The sequence below is a fragment of the Desmodus rotundus genome, chromosome 12 (assembly GCF_022682495.2).
Source record: "Desmodus rotundus isolate HL8 chromosome 12, HLdesRot8A.1, whole genome shotgun sequence".
Classification (NCBI taxonomy): domain Eukaryota; kingdom Metazoa; phylum Chordata; class Mammalia; order Chiroptera; family Phyllostomidae; genus Desmodus; species Desmodus rotundus.
The window spans coordinates 65,003,491-65,028,244 of record NC_071398.1 but is presented as its reverse complement, the minus strand read 5'-3'; the positions used below and the strand labels follow the sequence as shown (position 1 = coordinate 65,028,244).

At 46.2% G+C, this 24,754-nt stretch overlaps 1 protein-coding gene across 3 annotated transcripts in view; it reads right to left on the bottom strand.

The window, feature by feature from the left end:
• The window catches only part of SLC22A15 (solute carrier family 22 member 15), a 68,401-nt gene extending 45,139 nt beyond the window's left edge, over positions 1-23,262 (bottom strand). Inside the window, exons 1-3 of one of the 3 annotated variants that reach the window (XM_053914452.2) lie at positions 22,771-23,261; positions 10,314-10,457; positions 9,355-9,567 (exon numbers count right to left, since the gene is read on the bottom strand). In XM_053914452.2, coding sequence (XP_053770427.1) covers positions 9,355-9,567; positions 10,314-10,322 — 222 coding nt within the window. In that variant the 5' untranslated portion in view covers positions 10,323-10,457; positions 22,771-23,261. Of the gene's footprint in view, positions 1-9,354; positions 9,568-10,313; positions 10,458-22,770 lie in introns of all 3 variants that reach the window. The other 2 variants (XR_008425633.2, XM_053914451.2) reach the window with 2 other exon arrangements.
• Between the last annotated feature and the right edge of the window lie 1,492 nt (positions 23,263-24,754).

Genomic DNA, 24,754 nt, shown 5'->3' with positions numbered 1-24,754 from the left:
CCAGTCAGTCGCACAGGCGTAAGGAAGCAAGGCATTTAAAAAAAAATTAGCCCCTAAAGCAATTACTGCCGTGAGTTTTTCAAATAGTTTTCGTATTCTTTTGACCCCTGGGTATGGCTTGGGGAAAAATATTAATCTCAAGATAATAATCAGTCAATCTCAGTTGGTACATCTATAATGATATTAAAGATTCCAACCTTACTCTTTTTTGGTTGCAAACATTAATTAAGCATAATAATTGCGTGTCTCCGTGATATTTGGTCCTTTCTGATTGAGTCAGAGCTCAGAGAATAATTGGAATATAGCAGACAGCAATTTGCTACATAAATTCACCCCGATGGCTATTAACTCATTTTAAAATAGCCAAGACTCCTAGATTAGAGGGTTTGTTTTTTTTTTGCATTAATACAAAGTTAATATCTACATAACCTTTTATTCACCCTCCCCATAACCCTCCATGAGTAATTTCTGCAGGGCCTGACCGGAATGTAATGAGGGGCAAGTGAGTGTTAAAATGTGGATTTGTAATACCATGTCCTTAAACTGCGGAGTTCTGCAGACTCTGTCTTGATGTTTCCTTTCAAAAGTCTTGTATGAGAGTCTTGACAAGACTTTAGACTTCTTTTTTTAAATTCTCATTTTATACCAAGTGATTTCAGTAAGAACCATATGTTATCTCTACACCACAGATCATATATTAGGGATAGTCACCAACCTAACGACAAGCTTGGGTACCAGTTTCAATACTGGCACTTTGGGGATTTTGAGGAACCACTGGAAAACTAGAGAGGGAATCAACATTGAATGGGCACTGAGAAATTAAGGGGAGGGCTTGGTTTGGGGGTGCACTGCACTGTCCTGAGGGTGACTGGCAGACAGAGCAGCAGACGTCACCACCCGCCCAGCACCGCTGGCCCCGGCTGCCCCTGACCATCACTCGCGTTATTCTTCCCTCTGTCGCTGTTTCTCCGCCGATTCCTGTCATTACGGTGGTGGCAGCAGGAAACTTGGAAGCCACCCATACTACCCGCTCCGCACCACTCCAGGACTTGGAACGCCACCCAAACAGGGCTGCAGAGTCCAAGGCACAAGTACAGTGTGTGAATGTGCCTGTCACTCACACACTCTGAGTGGCGGGATGGCAGCGCACAGGGGGACACCCCCCTTGGACATTGAAATAAAATAAAATGAATTTGGGGAGAATATGAGATTCTGCACTGAGAACATAAAGCAGACGAGCCTCTTCTTGCATCTGAACATACGAAGGTCAGTCCAGAAAGCATGCAGCCATGTACTATGAAAAGTAGAGATATTTACTGAAGATATAAAATACAAGAAACACTGTACATAGGACAGTGACGCCTCAGTCCCCTTCAAAGTAGACACCTTGGGACCTTGTACAGTTCTCCCAATTGCTATCAGCTGCCCCATTGTATTTTCCTGAATCTCACTGACAGTCTGAAATCTCTGGGAAAAGGCAGAAGACGCAGGGTGCCATATCTGAGCTGTAGGGGGGCTGAGTCAGCTGGGTGATTTGATGTTTTGCCAAAAAACTCTGCACAAGAAATGCTGCGTGAGTGAGCACATTGTCGTGATAAAGCTGCCAGTCACCAGTTGCCCATAGCTGCGGCCCTCTGAATCGTCCGAATAGTTTCCACAGAGGAAGGTTCAAGCTTAACGCAAAATCTGGTGCAGATTCATTGCTCTACTCACTCATTTTTTAATGCAATGGCCACACAGTACACATGCTCACTCAACAGCTCCCACTGTCTAGTACAGTGAAGTCATCACTGGTCACGCATGCACATTCCAGTCCACTCTCCTTCGCTGCCAGGTTACCTCAATGTCATGCAAACCGTTCTCATTATATTAACAACGGCTGGGCTTTTCCGGACAGACCTCGTATTCAAGGGGAGTCATGGGGGTGACCCTTTAACACTAGGGCTGCAGGCCACTGAGGAGTGCGTGAGCTGTTGTTCATTTTATTTGATTCTCCTTTGTTATTGTTTGCTATTAGGAAATCTGTAAGTTTTTGGGGGATTGACACATCTTTTTCCAAGCTGTACTTTTGCTCTTGTTTTATTACAGTATAGTTGACATAAAATATTACATTAGTCCCAGGCGTGCAACATAGCGATTCCACATTTAGAGACCTTGCAGGGTGATCATCAGGGGAAGTCTGGTTACCACCTGTCACCGCACACAGTCACTACAGTTGTTGACTACATTCCCTACGCTGTGCATTCCGTCCCGGGGACTTAGTTGCTGTATAACTGGAAGCTTGTGCCTCTCATTTCCCTTCACCTTTAACCCATCCCCCACCCCCTCCTCTCTGGAGACTGTCAGTTTGTTCTCTGTATTTATGAGTTCGTTTCTATTTTGTCTGTTCATTTATTTTGTTCTTCAGATTCGAAATATGAGTTAAATCATACAGTATTTGTCTTTCTCTGTGTGACTTACTTCACTTAGCATAATACTCTGTGTTGTCACGAACGGCAAGATTTTGTTCATTTTTATGGCTGAGTAATATTCCTCTGTGTGTGCGTGAATCACACCTTCTCCATCTATTCATTGACTGATGAACTCTCAGGCTGCTTCCAAGTCTTGGCTATTACAGATAAAGCTACCATGAACACAGGGGTTCATATATGGTTTTGAATCAGTGTTTTCATTTTCATCAGAGAAACACTCAGAAGTGGAATTGCTGGGTAGTAGGGTAGTTCTTTTTCCACTTTTTTGAGGAAACTCCATACTGTTTTCCATAGTGGCTGCACCAGTTACAAGCTTAACTGAATCATTACTCCCTCTCCAGTGCCCGTGTGACTTTTTTGTGTGGGGGATTGCTAGCCAGAATCCTCCTGAGTCAGATGCAAATATCCGGGAGCTGCATCACCTTAGGGAAGGCAAGCTCGAGACAGGGTCACAGGTGGGCTGGCTCCTTCCCTGCCTCCGTTCCTGCAGGCCATGGTGCAAGGCAATCCAAGGCCATGCCCTCCATTTGCAAACCGTGTGGCCCTGAGTGAAGTCAGCTGGCTACTCTGAGACCATGCGTTCTTAGATTTTTAACCTGCCAGCCACAGTACAAAGGTGGTGATTCCCTGCTCTTCTTCCTTAGAACCCTCCCTGTCAGAGGCAATAGCAGGCGGGTGACGGGCAGCCCAGGTGGGTGAGCATTTACTCGCTCAGCTTCCAACCCAGTGTGGGCCCCACATGCTGTCATGCTGCTCACCTTGGCTCCTATCAGTCCACCCGCCCGCACCTCCGCGGCTCTTCCCAGGTGCAGCCGAGCTCCGCCCCATGCCTGCACGGAGGCACTTTGGGGGCCACCAGAGTCAACTGGCAGTGGCACAGGTGCTGGGGCCCTGGACCTCATGCCCTTTCAATGACCGCGGCAGACCATCCAGCTCTTTTCTACATGGAAACGCCAAGATCAAGGGGGAAAAGCGAGGAGATCCTGGGTGCAGCGGACGGAATTTGGGCTCATCAAATCCCAGCCCAGCCAGCAGCTTAGTAAGTATGTGATTCAGGAAAAGTTCCTCAATTTCCCTCCATGTCAGTGGTTTAATCTGCAGGGAGGGGCCACCGACAGGACTCAGTCAGCAGCACCAAGAGGTACGCATGGTTATCTGCCTCCTCACTCTCGTTTTCAACTAAGGCTGGTAAAGCTCATCTTCTCACCCACAAACTCCTTGCAAAGTATTAGAACAGTCTCGTCATAACTGAGGATCCCGTGGGGACTGTGGACTTGTGTCCCACTATGTGGCAACGAAGCCACGTGTACCCCTCCACCAGCAAGGTGGACAGGCAGGCCACAGCTACCCTTGCAGAGCACCATGAACCCATTCAGGCCGGAAGCAGCCAGTTCAGCATCTGGGATGCTGCACAGGTAGTACATCCTAACCCAATCATAACCCCACTGTCCCCACAACAGGGGACAGACTCCTCCCAGCTGGGCAGCTGGCAAGCTGGCAGCCCCACCCCCACCTGCAGGTCTGGGCACACCTCGGAGCCCCTGCTGGAGACTGAGGGTGGCTCTCTGCACAGGGAATATCTGTGCCCTGAGACAGACGTTTGAGGAGGATAACTGCCTGACCGTCTGACGGGATGCGAATGTAAGTGTGCCTCTGTACCGTGGGGGGGAAGTCCACGTGTTTATAAATCCGTGTGTACAATCGAGATGGACAACAGCACAGACACCCACGTATGTGTACATTGGTGGGCCTGCATGGGTGGGAGTGAGGAAAAGGACATGTAAATGAGACAGGGTGGGGAAGAAAGAGCAAGGGCCAAAGAGAAAGACACACAGAGATGGAGAGAGACAGAAATGTCAGAGAAAGAGACAGACAGAAAGGCAAGACAGACAGTCTAGTGAGACAGACACAGAGAAAGGCAGAGAGGGAAAACAGAAGGTAAATGCAGAGAGACAGACAGATGAGAGAGCTGGGAATAGAGCACAGACACAGAGAGACAGAATGCCAGAGGCAGAGAGAAATAAGGAGAGAGAAAAGCCAGACAGACAGAAGCAAGGGGGAAGAGGAGGGACAGAGGGAGGGAGTGCGGGGACACAGAGTTACAGTCCAACAAAGACAGACAGACGGCGAGAGAGACACAGATTCACATATCTACGCCAGAGGTGATAAGAGGAACACAGGGCTACCCTCACGAGTAGGTAAGGTAAGGGCTGCCTTAGCCCTTGATCCTTTTCTTCTCAGAGTGGCCTTACAGCTCGTCAGCACTTGCCAGGGAAGCAATTCAATTCCTTCTCTCCTCTCTCTACCAGCTCTTTTGCCTGGTGGCCTAGCTCTCTGGGCTCCCTCCCCTCCATGCTCAGCCTCCAGACAAGCACTGTGCAGGTAAGGCTCCTGGGCGCCAGTGCAGGAGATACGCCAGTGACCAGGGCACCCAGGCCCGCTGTCCTGGGGCACAGGGTCTAACAGCCATCTCCCTCCTCGTATCAAGGCCTTCTCCAGCATCAGGCGAGTAGTAGCTGCTCAGTAAACATTTGCCAATAATGGTGTCCCTCTGGTGATACCTAAAAGGGTTCCTAAGTATGGATTTCATTAATATTAATTTAATTCAATTCCACTGAAATGTGTGGAGTGCCTGTCGTGCTGAGGCATAGTGTTACTATGTTATTTAATTTAAGGTATTAAGCATATACTGTGGGACATTCTGCGTAAATGTTCCTCAGGCCAAGCTCTCGCCCTGGTCCCACGGGCATGCCCATCAAGGCTGCCCTGCCCAGCAGTGCTCCTCTGGCCTCCGCTACAGAAAGCCCATTCTCCAGAGGAATCTCCTACCAGGGCACCAATAGTCCTTATCCCTATCAACAATGGGTGCTGTGCTTGTCCTTAATTAAAACAGTAGCCTGCTGACTAGCAATGCTGAATTTTAAACAGGAGCCATTCCTGGTGAAAGTAAAGGCATTCGTGATACATGGATTAGCTCAATGTATCTTAGAGACACTCACAGCCCTTCCGTGAAATTCTGAGACAACCCAGTGTGGTCTGCCCTCTTCATCTATAGAGGGGCTCTCCTAGACTAAAACCTCTCCTTGGTCCTGAGCCAACATGAACTCTGGAAGGTGCTATCTGCCGGATGCTGGCAGGGAGGGGGTCAGCACGCTGACTCTGGAAAGCTGGACTTTGTCTCCATGACCTGTCGCGCACGCAGTTTGGAACACCTGTAAAACCACGGAGCTAGGACTTCTCAAGCCTGCAAGACAGGTTATTTTGTGCTTTGAGAAAAAAGAATTTAGTTAGCAAGTGTTTACAGGCGTGGCAGAATTTGGTCTGAAATTCACTTTCATTGTATTGTGGTGAGCAGACCTATTGCTCTCACCCATTGGGGGCGATGGGGGCGATAAATAGAACCAGGGCTTTTCAGAGAAATGGCTTTCTACAGGTGGGGTGGCAAAGTGCAAGATGAACCTGGGATATCTGCTTATGCCAAAAACGTTTGAAGTGCTCAAATAAAATGATGAGCAGGTCAAAAGGACACAAGAGGACTTTCACCTCCAGCAAGATGGAGTCAACCTACTTTTCCCTATTTATCCCACGATGTACCACTAAAACCCTGGACATTTTGCATAAAACAAACAAAAGGCAATTCTGAAAGGTGGTGAGAAGACCCAGCAGGGGCCCAGGGGCCTGAAAATGGCACGGCGATGAGAGCCCTAGGTTTCTCTTTGCCTTCCACACCCCAGGCCGGGCGCCGGAAGAGCCAGCGACTCAGAAATGCCAGGGGAGCAACAAAAGAGTCCCCAACAAAGCCTGCTCGCTCTCTCCACAGGCGCAGGGGGCACTTTTTATATGTATTGTAACACTGAGCAATGTGGTTCTAAAAGTATTTACGATAACTGTATTATAAATGGGAGGGCAAAGGAATGTAAAGTGAGGTAGAGTTTCTTTATGTCGCTCAAACTAGTGATTTGACAGTATCAGTAGACTGCGATAATTATGTATACACACACACATACACACATATAATGACATGCACACATATATGCACACATATATGTATACATATAGAGTGATTGCCAAGAGCAATCACTAAAAAGACTATACAAAGAGATATACTCAAAAACACTACAGATAAGTCAAAACGGAGTTGTGAAAAATGTCCAAGTAGCCTACAGAAAGGCAGGATAAACAAAGGAGAAAATGATAAAGGAGAGGACAAACAGAAAACAAAAAGTCCAACGGGAGAGGTATGCACTAACAGGTAATTACATTAAGTGTAGGTTACCTAGATACACCAAGACCAAGACCAGCAATGTAGATTCAAAAACCTGACTCCATTATACGCTGTCTACGAGAAACGAACTTCACGCATAATGGTAAAGAATATATATCATGCTAACACTAATCAAAGAAAGCAGGAGTGGCTATATTAATATCAGATAAAGCACATTTTGGAACAAATAAAATTACCAGGGACAAAGAACCGAGAGTAGCAAATATTTTTACCTTTTCCGGCTCGATGGTCTGTCATAGCTACTCAACTCCACCACTGTAGCGTGAAAATTACCATCAACAATACCTAAACCAATGAGCGTGGCTGTATTCAATAAAAGTTTAGCTATGGAGAATAAAATGTGAGTTTCTCCAAATTATCGCATGTCACACACACACAAAAAACTACCTGATTCAGAGAAGGAGGTTATCAAATGATAAAAAGGCCAATCCACCCAAAGACACAGCAACCACAGCTATGTTTATACCAAACAGGAGAGCTGTGAAGTGTGTGCAGCAAGAACTAAGAAGAGTAAAAGGAGAGATCAATAAATCCACGATTATAATTGAAGACACAAACGCTCCTCTCTCAACAATCCATAGAACGACTGGGGAGCAGATTGGCAAGGATACAGAAGAGCTCAGTAACAGTATCAACCAAAAGGGTCTAAACAATATTTATAAAACACTTCACTCAACAGCAACAAGACACACATTTGGTTGGAGTGCCAATGGGACATATACCAAGAAAGACCATATCCTGGGCCGGAAGAATTGAAATGGTACAGAACGTATTCTCCAACCACCATAAAATCAAATCCGAAATAATAAAAAAGAGAAAGCTAATGGGAAAAATCTACAAATGCTAGGAAACCAAACAACATACTTCTAAACAATCCCTGGGTCAAAGAGGACATCTCCAAGAGAAAAAAAAAATACATGAAGCTAAATAGAAATTAAAATACAACATGTCCGAATTTGTGGTACTCAGTTAAAGCCATCCTGAGAGGGAAATTTATAGCACTAAGTGCTTATTTGAAAAGAGGAAGACTCTCAATGATAATCTAAGCTGCCACTTCTTGAACCTACAAAGAAGCAAAAATAAGCTCAAAGAAAGGAGAAGGAAGGAAATAATAAAGAGCAGAGCAGAAATCAATAAGATTGAATATAGAACAACAGGGAAAAATCAATGGAACAAATGCAGGCTCTTTAAAAACATCAATAAAACCGGCAAGCCCCTCTCAAGGCAGACAAGCAATGAAATAAGAGAGAAGACACAAATTACCAATATCAGGTAATAAAAGAGAAGATATCACTTCGGACTCTGAAGATGTCAAATGGATAAGAAGATCATCCTGTGAACCACTCTATACATATACATTTGACCACTTAGATAGAATGGACCAATTCCTTGAAAATTCACAATACAAAATCAATCATTTAAATAGCCCTATTAAGAAAACTGAATTCATAATTTTAAAACTCCTCCAAAAGAAATCTACAGGCTGAGATGATTTCAATGGAGGATTCTATCAAATGTTTAGAGAACTAACACCAATTCTATACAATCTCTTCTAGGAAATAGAAACACTTCTAAATTCATTTTATGAAGGTAGGATTACCCTCATACGAAAACCAGATAAAAATAAAACAAATCCCCCCAAAACTATAGACCAACATCCATCATGAATACAGAAGCCAAAATCCTTAGCAAAATATTAGCAAATAGAATTCAGCAATATATAAAAATAATTATATGCCATCCAGAGATGTAAGGCTGGTTCAATATTTAAAAATCAATTAGTATAATCCACCTTGTTAGAAGGTAAAGAAGAAAAAATCACAGCAGGATCATTGCAATTGATGCGGAAAATGGCAAATTGATGTATATTACAAAATTCAATACCATGACATAAACTCAAAAAAATCTGAACGGAGGAGAAACTTCTGGGATAGCAGTGAGCAAATGGAGAGCTTGTGGGGAGAAGGCAAAGAACGTAGACTATTTTAACATGTTAACAACCAGTACAGGCACTTTCAGCTGAGCATGAGCCCAGCCCCTCAGTCCAGGGTCTCTCTTCACCAAGCTGTCTGCCCTCAGCTTACTCACCTCTGACTGGCCCAGAAGGTTGGGTCCTTTTCAGAACCTTCTTGGCCAGCAAAGCCCCGCTGGAAAGCAAGGCTTCCTGCCCACAGGAAGTGCTACGTTTGTATCTGAGGTTGTATAGTCATGTGGTCTGCACAGGAGACGGGACTTAACCATGAACCTTGGATGCTCCAGATGGGTCACGACATTTCTCTCTCTTTCATTTGTCAATTTTTGTGTCTGTAATAACCCAACGTGGATGTGTTCATCCACTTTTTAAAAGGACGCTGTTGTTGAAGGACACATCTTTTGGAGTTTCTATCTTCATTTAATGAATTTAGTAAGACTCATGCTTCTCCCATTTTTAGTAGGAAGGAAAAGGAATGTGTTTGAAATTTACTAGAAAGTTACTTGAAGATGTGGCTGAAATTTAAATCAACAGACAAAAAGGCGGCTCCATTGGGACCAGGAGACGAGTCCACTTAGTGGCCCCGATGGCCGTTTTCCTTCCCCTGCTCCCCACCCCCGGCTTACCTCGGAGGCGATGGAGGTGAAGCTGCTGCTGAAGTGCACGTGCTTGTGGATCTCGCTGCCGTTGGCCCTCAGGAGCCAGGCCCCGAGGGCCCAGTCTTCACCTGCCCTCTGGCCGCCGTGGCTCTGATTGGCCAGGAGCCCTGCCAGGTCCCAGTGGTATGACGGCGTGGCCCCGATCAGCGCGATGAGGATGGCCTCCGTGGCCACGTAGAGCTGGAGGAGCAAACACACAAAACCATCTGTGCTGGAAACACTATCCATAAGCTCACAAACCTTGCAAGACTGTTTTCTTGCTTTTGAGCTATAGAAACTGGACATATCAGAAACAAAGGAGAAAAAACGTGAAAAGGAAGCTTCGAGATCTACTACTCCTAATGAAGCCGCCGGCAACCCCTCCTGTAAAGCACCTGGTGTTTTTTCTGAGGGGTTTCCTCTTACGCATGAGACCCATCTGATGCTGAGAACACTGCACATAGATGGTTCGACACGGGGGTGGGGAAGGGAAAATATTACTGGCTCGGATTTAGAAGACTAACATTCCAACTGTTTTTTCCTCAGCACTAAACCCTCAGTTCAGATAAGCATAGACGAGCATCCAGGAGTATCGTGGCCTTGAATTCTCTGTTTAAACAAGACCCTTTGGCACAGTTAAATGTCTCAGAAAGCAGTACATACCACACACACACACACACACACACACACATATGAAGCATATATAGGAGAGGGTGGGCACCCAGGCGGGAGTGCTTTATTAAAGCAGGCAAGCATAATATGTACTTGACTGGGTGATATTTTAAAATACAGTATACAACTTACAATGCAATGTAAAGAAATTCAAAATTCCAGGAAGAGATATTCACTTTATAACCCTTGGCTGTACTTAACCATTGTTTAATCTACACGTAGTTGCCTCCCTAAAGGAAAAAAATACCTCACTCACTCATTTAAGAAATACTTACTGAGTACATATGCCATTTGTCCCTGACTATTCCGAGCTCTTCAGCTGCTCACAACAGGGCCTACAAGCTCTCAGGCCCAATGCAGGCTTTTCTGCTGTGGATTTTCATTTACATCTGCTCTTGTTGTTGGATGATTATTTCAAGCTGAACATGTATTAAGAAAACAGATGAACTTTCTCCAAAGTGAGAAATCGCTATTTTAAGAGATTATCCCTATTCGCTTAGAACTTGATGCGTTGAAATACTTTTAAACAGAACGAGGGTCTAAAACAAACACAGCTCGTGAATGCTCGGCAGCACACAGTAACACCCCCACTGGGTGGGCGTGAAGCCGGGGGCACATCTGGGTGGATGGACCTGCCCACAGTGAATGTCCATTCCTCAGGGCACGTCCCCCCCCAGCACCTTCCACACCATTCTGATGGGGCACACGCAGCTGTTCAGCAGATAAGCTAAAGCACGGAGGCACAGTGATGCATCACAAGTAGATGCTGGAATTACTGTCAGAGTGACAAAGTCGTGAGGTTGTGAGTGTCATAAGAGAAAGCCAGTGCGAAACCCAAGGTGTGACTTTCCCCCTCTCGGTGGGCTGCGGGACGGAAGGCAGCCCCAGCCTATTTTGAGTGGAATGGCTGCGGGCCTCTCGAGATGTACAAAGCTGCCACGGGCAGCCTGCGTGGGTGATTTACTGGAAAGTGCAAAGGAAAACATGTTTCTGGATTTCTATTGCTTCCTTGGCCCTGTCTGTATACTATTAAGGAAGGTTTAGAACAGGAGGCGAGCTTATAAAAATAGAAACATTAATAATTACAACAACTGAGAGATGATACATTTAGCAGCAGCTATATCTATAAAGCCACTTGGGTCGGTTTTAGTCACTGCCCTTCCTGATTATAACCCGCTGAAATTTAATTGATAGGTAAAGAAGTGAAAACAAAAAATGGGGCAAGGAAACTTGGGAAATGACACAAAACTCGGTTCTGGTAAATGCACAGCCTTCAGTCCAGCAAGGCAAGCTAGTTAGTTACATTGTCTCTCTAGATTTGCTCTTTTCTGCTTCTGCTCCCTGTCACTTCCCTGGAAAGCACTTCCTCCTGCTGTAAATGTCTGAGCCTTTTCCATCCTCCAAGATGCAACTCAGATGCCGCCTCCTAACATCCTGCCTTCCTCTCGGGTTTCTTCAGAAGCCCCCTTCTGCTTCTGCTCACCACCCTCCCCCCAAAGCTCCATCTAGACCTTTCTCAGACTCCTATCATTTTCTACACTGCATTTTATGCGCGTATTTGCTTATTTCTTTTTCCTATTGGAATGTACTCTCCCTGAGGGCAGGATCTCCATCTGATTCACCTTTTGGGCTTCCAAAGCACATAACTCAGGGCCTGGATATGGGACATCACACACTCACCAAGTGACTGAATGAAGAAATGACCAGGATGGAACACTTCTAATAACTGTGAGCACCTCCCTTGTGCCAACAACGGGCCAGGCGCTACTCTGAGTAGGAAACATATTAACACATTGTACTTTTATCTGGATCATTCTAGGATAAACAATGTTCTAGGCAAAGGAGGAAAGGCTCCAAAGGGTCCTCACCTCTGAGCTGTGTTTCCTTGCGAAGGCTGACATTCTTGGCAGAAACCGCAATGTGTAGAGAGCAGTTGGAAAGCAAAGGTGGTGGAGAGCTATACTGATTCATGCTGTAGGAGCAGGGAAACCTCGTGAGTCAGTATTACCTGTATTCATCGGTCGTATTCCCAGCACTCTATAGGCTGAATAAGGACTTCCCACTTTCTCGTCTTCTCCACCCTCCAGCGCCCCTCACAAGGTTTCCCCCGCCCCACCCCCCTGCACATGGATGTATGCACACCCCCCCCCCCAAATGAACACACAGGGCCATGGCTTCATGTCACCAGAAGGATCAGAAACACGCAGCTTGTCTCTGCAGTGCAGGCTCCACAGAACGGCCCCAGCCTGTGTCTCGTCTAACACGCGTGGCCGGGCTTGGTTTGGCTGAAGATCAGGGAGACAGAGGAGACAGGCAGCTTTAATACCACATGATAAACCCTGTGGAAGAGGCACCATGACGAGGTGAAAGGTGATGCTTAAACTTTGCACAGAGATTCCTGTTAGGTCCTCTACCCTAGAGCCACACACATGGGTTATGTGGTCATATGAAGCCAAAGGTTTAGCCCTGGTCTGGTCTTGGGGATGCTCCACCTACACAGGGGACACAGGGCTGGCTTTCCTCTTCCCCCACCATCCCGGAGCTCACACCCTGCTTCTTTCCCGCAGAGTACAAATCTCCCCTCACTCTCCTGCTCCACAACTACCAGGCACACATGCGCCCGCACATTCTTGTCTAATGAATCGCACCCATCAGCAGACGGGCCTTCGAGGCACAATGAGAAACCACCATCCGTTCTCCTCCGGAGTGGGACTAACAACACCTCCAATAAATCATTATCTTCTCTAGTGCCACCTCCAGGGAAGGAGAGCAAGAGCCACAGATGGCTGGGGCTGTCTTCCCTCTCAATATAATTATAATTAGAAAAGTGACTAAAATGCACTCGGGAATTGAAATTTTAAAAGTTTCAGAAAGTGAAGGTTTTAAAAGCCATTTTATGGTTAACAGCATTAGAAGCTTCGGTAACACTCAGGAAACCAAAAGCGTCTCCCCAGCTCTCCCGTCACAATATCTTGTCTATGAAGTCATGGGCAGCAGGGTGTCTGTTTGAAGCAGGAAAAATGAGCTGCAGAGCAATCAGCGACTCATTCAAGGTTACCAGGGGCACTAACAGCAAAACCAGGATGAGACTGGGAGCCACCTTGCTTTGGGGCCAGAGCTTTTATCAGAGGGGAAAAAAGCAGGAAAAATCAAGGATGATTTTATTCTTGTCATTATTGTTAGCTTTCGGGCACCTGGTGCTCAGTTGTCTGACTGACTGAACCAAACGTACGACACGGTCAAAACCAATGGCCCGGAGCCCAGCACAGAGGAGTATTCCATAAATATTTTACGGTGACTTACAAATATTATGTATTTTCTTGAATTAAAAAAATTTTGACTTGTTTGTCCTAACTAACTGGTGTCTCTAAGTGACGTTTCTTCCCGACTCCAATCCCTCCACCAGATTGGGTCTCCTGAGACACTCCGCATGAGGCTCTTCCGGTCAAAACCCATGAGTGGATAAATGATGATGGCCCAGCATCCCAGATCCCCACCCGCGGCCTGCTGCTGCCTGCTCCGAGTTCCAGCTCTATGCTGGCCTGTTCAATCCCTCGGACGCCACAGCTCACTGTGTGGTATGGAAAGAACATGGGATCTATAAACCTGGGCCTGGACCTCGGCGCTGGCAACCTTTCAGCAAATCAACACCTTGATAAACTTCGTGTGCTCCTCTAGTAAGAACGGACACTGGTAGCACATCGTCACCTAATTCATTCCTAGCTAACTAACCTATGCTGAGGGTCACATGGGAGGTTTCTTCAGCCAGCAGTAGACCGCACAACCCCGCACAAATAGCGCTTGTCAGCCCCTCCCAAACTCTGATGCGCAGGTTCATTCCCTAGGCCAAGGAGGGACCCGAGAGTCTGCATTTCTAAGGAGCTCTGCTGAGGTCAAGGCTGCTGGTCTGGGCCACACGGTGTGTAGCACGGGTATAGGTTATTTCCTCTTCCACACTTTTTCCGATTTTATGGTTTTCCACCTGGAATGACCCATTTCTCCCTAAACCCACGCTTCAAAGTTCAGCTCGAGGTCAGCTCTCCGTCTGGAGTCCGTGAGCCACTCTAGCCCTCACTAAGGTCTTCTTTCCTGAGTCACGAGCGTGCACTGCCTGCATTATTTACTGCAGGAATATTATTTTTGCATCATTATTTAACAGTGTAGATATAATTAAATTCTGATTTCCTAATGATTTGTCCCCTCCTGAAGGAAAGAAACCCCAACTTACACTTCTATATCCTTTCAAGAAACCCAAGAGCCTATGATACATTTTAACTAATTCCTTGCGGAACAGTGTAAGGGGGTGAAAAAAGGATAACAGATTAAAAACCAGGAATTCTGGAACTTAATCTTGGTTCCAACCACAAATTAAGACTTTGGACACACCATTGAACCTGCACCTGTTCCTCTGTCTCTCCCAAATTAAATGGAAATACCGCCACTGGTCCACCTTCTTCCTGTTACTTCGGTTTAATTTTGAAAAAAGTTTACTGAGCGCCAACACTTTACAACACCTTGTACAATATTGTAAGTCTTGGGTGATAACAAGGATGGATAAGAACCAGCTGTTTCTTTCTAGGCACATGCATTCAAGTCAGGACAACAAATATATCCAGAGCTACAGATACAGACAGGTTCTGACAAGCGCCACATTAGCCGTAGTCCAAATGCAGTTACAGAGAGCACAGCGCACGTAGACGGGAATTGCAACTAGGGGAATAGGGAAATGGCCCCAAGTGTGGCCCCTGAGCTAGGCAGGGAGAGGCTGCAGTGGGTTTAATCAGAACAAAAATCAAGGGAATGAAATTTTAGACCAAAGAAGTAGCCCAATCAGAGCAGGAAAGTAAAGAACGTACTTTTAGTGTTCTTTGAAGAGATACCACAGGGCCAGCTAACTCAGCTTTTCCTAAATTTCAGTCATCTGAGTACGCCCCCTAAGAGGTTTACACGCCCGTGTTTGGTTTCCTGTGATTTACTTAGTAGTCTCCTTTTAAAATAATTCAAATTTCTCAACTTAAGTAGATTTGTAGAGAAAAAAAGTTGCATCACTACAAACAGAACCAGGCAGACGGAACTACAAAACTACGCACCGTGTTACAATGCCAAGGGTCGGCGAGTGTGCTTTTATTTAAGGTGGGCAGCGAGAGATATTTTCAGGCAAATTCTGGGGGGAGGCGTGAAGCAAAGGAGCAGCCATTTTGCTTTTTATGCTCGGCAGGTTGGGGCAGCTGCCTGTGCGCCTCCCACACATTGTCACTTCTTTGCTTTGCTGGCTCGCCTGGTCGGTGTGACCCAGCAGCTTGACCTGCAACAGATTCCTCTCCCCTGGCCCCTCCTTCAGCTTGTCTGACTCCTGGCCAGGTGTGTGTTTAATTCTACGATGCAAGGCATTTGCTTCATCGAGGCTGGAGACAGTGGGAGGGACACAGATTCCAGTATATTCCGATGGGCTCCAGATGCCTCTTCCCTTCCCAACCACCTGCCCTGCGGCTTCAAGCCCCAGCACCAGACACAAAGACAAGAGCCCTACAGGGAGGGAGAGCTGAGCCAGCTCCCACAGTTGCATATGGTCAGGTCCTTATAATAAATTATTCCTCGATTACATATATAACCGTATACCTATACATATATGTATGCGACACATATACACACATGTATACATGGACATGTATCTCCATTCTAGGAGTTCTGCCTCCTGCTTCTCTGGGTTGAACTTTGACTGACAGAACCTTAAACAAATATGGCAAAATATTAGCATTTATTAAATCTAGAAGTAGGTCCATGTGTGTTTGTGATATTGTTCTCTGTATTTCATTTAAAATGTTCCACAGTTTAAAAAGAAGTTTTAAAAAGTGAATAATAAATACAACTAAAACAGAATGTTATTAAATTCTAACAAGGTAATGTTTTCTGCCAAAGGCTGAATGTTCTTTAATTCTTCTAGTTCATTCCCTTTGTTAAAAGAGAAATATTTGCAAGTGTTTTGAGAAGAGTCAGCACCAAATGAGACTTTCTTCTTGGATAAATAGAAGGATTAAAGAAGGATCAAAATGGGAATAACCTCTCACTTTACGAGTTAGCGCTAGCTAATGCTACTTCCACGTACCGCCTAAGTCCACCAGGCAGGCCATGCTCTGGGGTGCCAGGGAATGCAGACAGACAGACCACGAGAAATAATTGGTGGAGAAACACAGAACCAAGACAAGGTGAGAGGACATCCCTGGAAAGAGGGCAGAGAAACGTCTTCCTCTTGGACACCGTGGAGAAACATGTTGACAGGTGAGGATAAAAATGAATTTTGAAGTAAAAAGATGTTTAGGAAGTTTATACCTAGTAAGCGCTCTTTCATTCATAAGGTTGGAACAAAGACCATCTGGGGAGAATGAGAGAAGTGGGGTCAGGAGAAATTTGGTCTCGAGACGAGTGGTAAACGTTTGCCTGGGAGAAGTGAAGGCCAGGGCCAAAGAATGACCCCACGGCACGGGCTGCGTGGGCTGTGGGATTGTGAAAGAGAGGAAAGAGCCAACCACGTTTTGCAACAAAAGAGAACTGAATGAGCAAATGATAGCATAGCCAGACCCGGGAACACTATGCTACAGCCAATAAAAAAAGACACATTTGTTCACTTATGAGCACCAGAAGGCATTCCCAACATTGTGAGACAAGCAAAACCAGGTTAAAATACAAATTTTTGCAAAAAGTGATAAGTGTACATATTTGTATAATCAAAAGTCTGGAAAGTCATAACATCAAAAGGCGAGCATGTTTTAGCTCAGGGTGATAGTGTTCTGGTAATTTTTGTTCTTTTTTTCTACAGTTACATACTGTTTGTTGAGTAGCATCTGATCCTGGGGAATGCAGACGTTAGCTTCTGTCGGGGGGTTGGCTCAGGAAGTCAGAGACATTCCTGAGCTGCGTTTGTCTTTGACTTGATGGCTCCTCCTTGGAAGGCAGGGTCTGACTGTGGTGATGGGCCAAGCTGGCATTCTCAAGGTCAACGCTAACACGATGCCAACTAACTCTGGGGCACCGGGCAACATTAAGAAATCCTGAACTTGCAAAACAAGTGAATTAAACTTGTTTTGATTCCCATCACTTCCAAGAGCACAGTGAAGGAGGAGGGGCCCCCTGGGAGAGGCCGCAAGGTGTCTAGTGTTTTTTCTGCCGTCTTCACGTTGCCTCTCTTCATATTTTTAATGACTTTTTTTTGTGCTATCATGGAAGGTAATACTTCTCTGTCAAGGTGCATGCCAAGCAGTGGTGGGTGGCCCTGGTCAGACATGTGTCTGGAGCTCTGGGTGCTGTAGAGGCGCTGGGCTAGATGCTTTCCAAGGCACATCCCGATTCTTGACATATTCCAGGCTCAAAGGAGCTTCCAAAACCTCCAGAGGCCTCCTGGATCTCCATAAAGCCTGGAGGGAAATCCTAGGGTCTGATTGGTTTGCAGCTTCATTCGCTTTACACCAGGGGGCAGTGTCTGTCTACAGACAACAGCAGCTTCCAGGGGGCAAGTGTAGCCAGCTACCTTTGACCTACGGTGCCCCACTCACCTAAGCTAATGGAAGGCACGTTGGGCAAACGATCCCCAGATTACGGTCCAAGCTCCGGGCCACTGTCTGAGGACAGACGGAACTAAACTAGAGGGTAGGGGTGGCATAAGACTTGCTCAAACTAGCACAGGACCCTGGTAGACGGCCGCACGTTCTGGAGCCATGACAGCCATGCAACTCTTACTAAAGCCTCTCCTCACGGCTGAACCCCGGGGGGTGGTGAGGATCCCCGGGGACAGAGAGGTGGCCTTAAAGATGTAACACAACAAAGGTCTTCACTCATGTTCACGGTATGAACTTCACCACTGGCTTATGGCTGCGAGGCGACAACCATCAGCGATCCGCCGCGGAGACACCTCCTCGGAAGGCAGTCTTCGCATGAATTTCCTGGGGAGAGCGGGACGTGGTGACGAATGCCGGCAGGCAAGGCATTCTAGTTGTGACAGCATCCTCTACCGAGTTTAATAAAGCACCTGAATGAAACGCACTCTACCTCCCCCTGCCAAGTGTTGAATGACCACAGTTCACAGCCATAATTGGTTAAAGGAGCATCAGGAAAAGAGTGAACTGCTGTTCTCAATCAGTGAGCTGTAGCATTCTCTCCCAGGTACGCAGATCTTTTCCACACCATATTTTAATTTTGAAAAGATATCACAAAAGCAAAATTAATGAAACAATTCATCACCGCCACAATTAGCAAGTAACACTTTATCATGTTTGCTTCAGGTGTTTAAAATACAACATTAGACACAGAGGAAACCTCCTTTGTGCCCCTCCCCTCCCAGTGCCACTCCCTCCCTTCCCAAAGGGAGCCAATTCTGTGGACTGCGTGTGCATCCTTCCACGCCATGTGTTCATATCACCCCATTGTTCACACACATTCACAAACCAAGTACAGCCTCGTCTCGTATGTTTTAAAAATTTAGAATAAGAGTTTGTGTCGTATTGTACATATTATGCTGGGTTTTTGTTGTTTTGTTTTTTTCTTCTAACTTTGTGTTTTAGAGATTCATCCATGTAGCTGTGTACAGATCTGGTTCATTCATTTTAATTGTTATATCCCATTAAATTTATACTTCATTTTAATTACCTAGTCCCTTTTTGAGAATCATTTAGGTGGTCTCTAATTTCTGTTACTACAAAGAGTGCAATAAACATCCTATACATATGTCCTTAAGCACATGGTCAAGCGATATTGTGGGATGTATGCCTCGGACTCCAATGCTGGGCTTTCATTTCACCAGACAGGGCAAAATGTTCTCTAGATGGTGTGGTTTCCACTTCTCATTTTCCTCACACGTGTGCTGGGAGACTACTCAGTGTTTGCTAACCTATTAAGTGTGAAATGATGTTTCATAGTCATTTTAATATGACTGCCCCATATGAGCCCTGAAGGTAAACATCTTTACATGGGTGACTGTTATACTAATAGTTTCCTCCCTGCAAAATACGTGTTCAGTCATTCCACTTTCTCAAACGCTGTAAGATGTTTATTGTGGGGACGATTTGAATGCACTGGTAGTTTTAGGATCTGAAACGTCAGATTGGGGTTATTAAGAGTTGACATAAGACTAATAGACTCCAGAACGCCAGAGTACTTCGGCTCAAGCTGAGGTTCGCAGCAACACCACAATTTTGCTGGTGAAACAAATGCTTGTCACAGGTTACATGTTTCTGTTGCTTAGTGGACGTTTTAAATCCCGTGTAAATGAGACTACAACCTATGATTCACGAGCCTGAGAAAAATCAAGGAGCTGGAGTCTCCGGCTTAGAGCTAAGAAGCGGGGTCCGTTTTCATTTATGTCTAAAGAGATCAAAAAGCAAAGAAGCGGACTCCAGCCTCCCTCCTCCAGACAGGCTGGCAAACAGGCGCACACACACTCAAACTCTAAACAGTAGTGATGCCTTCGACTCTGGGTCACCATCAGAAAACAGAAACAGCAAGAAAGTCAACAAAATTATTCATATTTAAATACCACAAATAGCTCTAGCCCAAGGGAAGGCATGTATATTTGGAGGGAGAGAATTTTTCTAACTGTAAAATTATAAATCTTACTGCTTCTTCTTAAGACACCCATTTTTATTTATTTATTTTTTAAGGTTTTGTTTGTTTAGTTTTAGAGACAGGCGAAGGGAGGGAGAAAGAGAGGGAGAGAAACATCAATGTGTGGTTGCCTCTTGCGCACCCCCTACTAGGGACCTGGCCTGCAACCCAGGCATGTGCCCTGACTGGGAATCGAACCAGTGACCCTTTGGTTCGCAGTTCGGCACTCAATACACTGAGCCACACCAGCCAGGGCAAGGCAACCATTTTTATATGAAGCCATTTTTTTTTCCCTTAGATTTTGCTTATATGCTTTAAAACCACATATCGCTGTCACAGGGCATTTGCATCTTATGCTCAAGAGAAATCTGTGAAATCTGCATATATTCTTTAGGTGTCTGAAAGCTGAACACTACAGAGACACCAACGATGACGTTTGCACTGACGTGAAGGCCAGTCTCCCAGCCAAAGGTAACTGGATATTGAGGTCACTTTTGAGGAGCTATATGACAGCATCAATAATCCAAGAAAACAGTTAACTAAAGATCTTCAGAGCTGGCTTTGTAATGTGGTTTTGTCCTTTTATTTGAACTTGAACGTGTTTGAAGTAAATGGAGTTGAAAACCATTTAAAAAATAATAATAGTCCCAGGAGGAAGAACGCATCAAAGGACCTGTCAAGTTTCCATTTCTGTCCTTCTGGTTTTGTGTTTCTCAGCAGAGGTTGGTCATTAACCAAATCTCAGCTGCAGAAAAGGCTCCTGCTGAGGCTCCGCCCCGCCCTATGGCAGGTCCTGTCTCTGACAGTCCCATTTACAATGTGCAGGGCTAGCAGTTGGTCCGTACCTTGTCTACCTTGAGCAACAGTAGACAAGTGCTTTGGTTTTAAAAGCAGACAACATTAACCTCCTTGCATTTAAGCCAACTCTGAAAAGGACTTCTGACTTTTTCCTCTTTTGAAGGAAGTAACCCCCACCAGAATGCCGATAGCATCATGTTACAACTGTGCACGGGACTCCCCAGTTCTACCACTCTGCAGGCCAGCTCCCCTAGCTCAAGCCTCTCCGACAACAGACTAGGTAGAGAGGTCTTTTGGGAACTCCATTCTCATATCCAGGATAACTTAGGGTGTCCTAGGACCCCTGGCTCCCGTTTCTCAAAGGGGTGGTTGAGTCCTCATAAACATGTGAGAGCTGTGAACGATTTTTGCCTGGCCTGGGGCCTCCTCTGGGGACAAAGGCATGGAGACAAGCACCTCCCCAGGCCACACCTACAAGACAAACAGTGAGTCACTTCATTCCCAGCATTCTAAGACCCGGTTTTTCTATGGCAAATACTAACCACGTGTCAGGCAGAGTTCAGTGAAGTCACAGTCATGGGCTTAGACTTCTTTGGTACCAAACTCTAACCCCCTGAGTCAACCACAAAGAACAGTGAGGGAAACTGAATGGGACCTGAACCCCAAAACAGTGGCCTTTTTAGTGCCACACTCCACTCAATACAAACTTCTTGCAGGTTGCTGGATCCCCTGCTAGGCAGATAAAAAGATAATGACCCCGAAGGTAGAGTGCAGAGGTGGGGAAGTGGGCAGGTGGGACTTCTCAGCCACGGAGTTACATTCCTGGAATTCTTAGTTAGACCAGGAAAATAATTTTCCCAAAGAAAAAGTATTACAAATGAAATCAGGCTTAAAGGATTACAAGAGTAAAATCCTATTCTGTTTTAAACACTCTTTTGTAATTTAGCACAAATGCTTTTCCCTCAGAGGGAAAAACATTTAAAGCTAGGAGGAACGTAAAGAAACTTCAGAAAACTGCCTATGTGTGAAGGGAGAACTTGCATTGCTAGAGAACCAAGTGCTTTCATCCCTCCGTCCAACATGTGAACAGTGCTGGCTGGTGATAAAAATCACCTGAACTTTCAATCATTTTAACGGAAAAGAAACAGTAAGAACCCTTCCCTCCCCCCACCCCCATCTTCCTGTTGAGCAGTTGCCTCATGCAAGGTTTAAGCAACTGATGAACTGGTTATAGTTACCACTGGTTATACTTACGAGCATCCTGTACCTCCCTCAGAATCTCTCATTATATCCTGGCTGCCTGCCTCACCCACCCCAATAGAATACAAGCTTCACAGGAAAGGGGTTTCTGATTTGTCCACTACGGTAGCCCCTGCTAAACACATAGTAGGCACTTACTAAATATCTGTTGAACGAAGGAATATGTAAAATGGCTGACTCATAGTAAATACTAATAAGGGATTTGTGAATAAAACGTCTTTAGGAATATTGGAAGAAGTCATTGATGTCAAATAGAATCTTTAAGCAGGCAAAGGAGGAGTAACTTCTGCCTGGAAAATCGTTATTTGCAGTGACCTTGAGCACCGGGAATGCACATTTTTAGGTTGGGGTGTGCAAACCGTCTCTGAGAATTCTGTACAATGAGACGTGATTCCATTTCATAGCCACACATTGTAGATGGCACTGTTCGACTCACAGAAGGCTCAACCGAGGGTGGCCTCGGGCAGAATGACCCAGCAGAACTTACACCAGAGAGAAATAAACCTATGCATTGATCACCTCCGGAATAGGGAGCCCCCCCAACCCAGTTAAAGGCGGTAAGCGGATAGCCAGAGCTGAAGGAGGCTGCTCCAGCCCGGACCCCTCAGCAGCGGGTCGCCAGGGCTCTCTCGGAGGTCTCGATTCCAAGGTGTCAGTGCCACAGGTGAGAGCAACAATTCGCTTTCGTGTTCACAGTGGATCACAGGTAACAACAGAATTTTGCCCTCCTTAGTAACCGGCTGGTCTTAACCCCCACCTGACGCGCGCACGCACACACACACACACACACACACACACACACACACACCCCTTTCCCCGCTGGAGGTGACGGGTGGGTGGACCTGGGGAAACCGCCATAGTGGGAGGGTCCGAGGCTGACAGGCCGGCTGGTGACCCCGGCGTCCTGGGGCCCAGCCCTGCCCTCACGGGGGGTTAGGCTGGAAGGTGCTCCCACCTCGGGTGTTTTCGCAGAGCCTCGGCGTCGGGCCCAGCTTTGCGGGGGCAGGAGGACGCCTCGCCCGCGGCCGGACGCCCGGAAGCGGGGCGCGCGGGGCGCTGTCGGGGCGGCGGGGCACTCACCTGCAGCAGCACTGCCAGCAGGAAGCACAAGTACATCTGGTAGATGCCCATCTCCCCCACCAGCTGGAACGCCTCCTCCACCTCCATGGCGCCCCCGACTCCGGCGGGGCCCTCGCTCCCCGGCACCCGCTCCGGCTCCGGCTCCGGCTCCGGCTCCGGCTCCGGCTCCTGCTCCGGCTCGGGTGGGAGCGCGCGCGGGGCGGGCGGGGTGCGCGGGGCGCTGGCAGCGCGGAAGCCCGGGCTGCGCGCGGAGGCCGGGGGAGCGGAGCTGGATGCCCGGTACCCTGGCCTCCGCGCTTCCTGTTACAGAGCTTTTTTCTGAGATGGATCGGTGCCCGCGCCGCTGGAACGGAGAGGAAGAGGAAGTGGCTTGGCGAGAGGCGCCCTTTCTGATGGAGAGAATGGGAACTGCAGCCGCGTCCGGCTCAGGCCCCCGCTTCGGGGCTCAGAGGGCGCGACAACTGTTGGGCGGCCTGGTGGCGACTCAGCATTACCGGTCCTTTTGTGTAAATCGGTTCAGTATGAGAGGTGGGGAGGGGACGTTCTAGATCCTTTGGAGGAGGGTACTTACTGTTCAACACTTCTTCCCAATCCTACAAGCCTTGCACAACTGCCAGATAGATTTGCTTGTAGAAATAGGCACGAGGTACAGAGGAAACACAAAAGGGGGAAGATTGATCCCTGGGACGGGACGCCACGGCTGCCAAGGTGTTTGAAGGATAAACGGCAGTAGGTGGGTTGGAAAGGTGAAGAAGGTTGCCGCAGGGCCCAGGGTCGGTGGTCGCTTACCTTAGTCCCCTCATTCCTCCTCCTCCTCCGAAGGCGGGTTTTAACAGCTGCATAGTATTCCATGGTCCAGGCCACGACCCCCACACAATATTGGACGGCAGAGGCAACCGCCTGCCGTTTTATCTACGATTTTACATCTAAGAGAGTGAGATGGGCTGATAGTTTTCTTTTCTTCCTACTGACCTTGTCTGGATTTGGCCTTGGGATTCTAGTACGTAGTAAAACGAGTGGAAAGTCTGGTAAAACTCTCCTTGAAGCCATCTGGTCTTGGCTTGTTTTCCAGGGAGAGCCTCTTTATTTCAGAGATAGGAGGGCAGGTAGGTAGATGCGTAGATATCACATATCTTTATGGTTTTGTGTTCTTCAATTACTTTTAGTTATTTTTTATAGAAACGTTTCTATTTTAGCTAGTTTTTATAAAACGTCTTTAAAAAAACATTTAGGGAGTAAGATAAAATAATCCAATCTCTACCTAACAGTTTATTAATTTAGCTATATATCATATGAAATGTTAATTTATAATTTTTTCACTCCCACACATCATCATGTCAAAGAAAAATTTTCAAAAGTGAGAAATATGACTCTTTTACCAATATAAAATGAACTTGGGTTCATTTTGGAATAAATTTGTTCATCTCGTTCTCTTAGGATTTCTTAAAATCATGCTCTAGCAGTATTTGTGCCCCATATTTTCAATCTTAATATTGTTCATTGTTAGTGTCCCATTCTTATCAGTCTTGCCAGAGGTTGTTCTGCTTTATTATTTATTAAAGACCCAGTTTTCATTTTCTGATTTTTCTATCTATATTTTTTGTTTTCTATTTTATGAATTCTATCAGTTCTTTACTTTCTTTACTTACTCTTGTTACCCTGTAATTCTCATGCTAGCGACATGGCGTGAAAGTTTAGCTGACTTCCAGTTTTCTCTTTCTTTAAAGAATAGTCATGCTCTGGCCATTGCATCTCTGTCTGGGTGCGACTCTGCTGCGCCCCCAGCTTCTGTCATGTGACGCTGTCATTGTCTTTAGTTTGAAATGTTCCGTGACACTATGATTCCCTCTTTACCCAATGAACTCTTATCTATCAGTGCTTTTTATTTAGTTCCCAATTACAGTTGGTACCACTTTTAAACCATATTTTTATTATTAATTACTATTTTAAATGATTTGTGAACAGAGATAATACTGAATCTTTG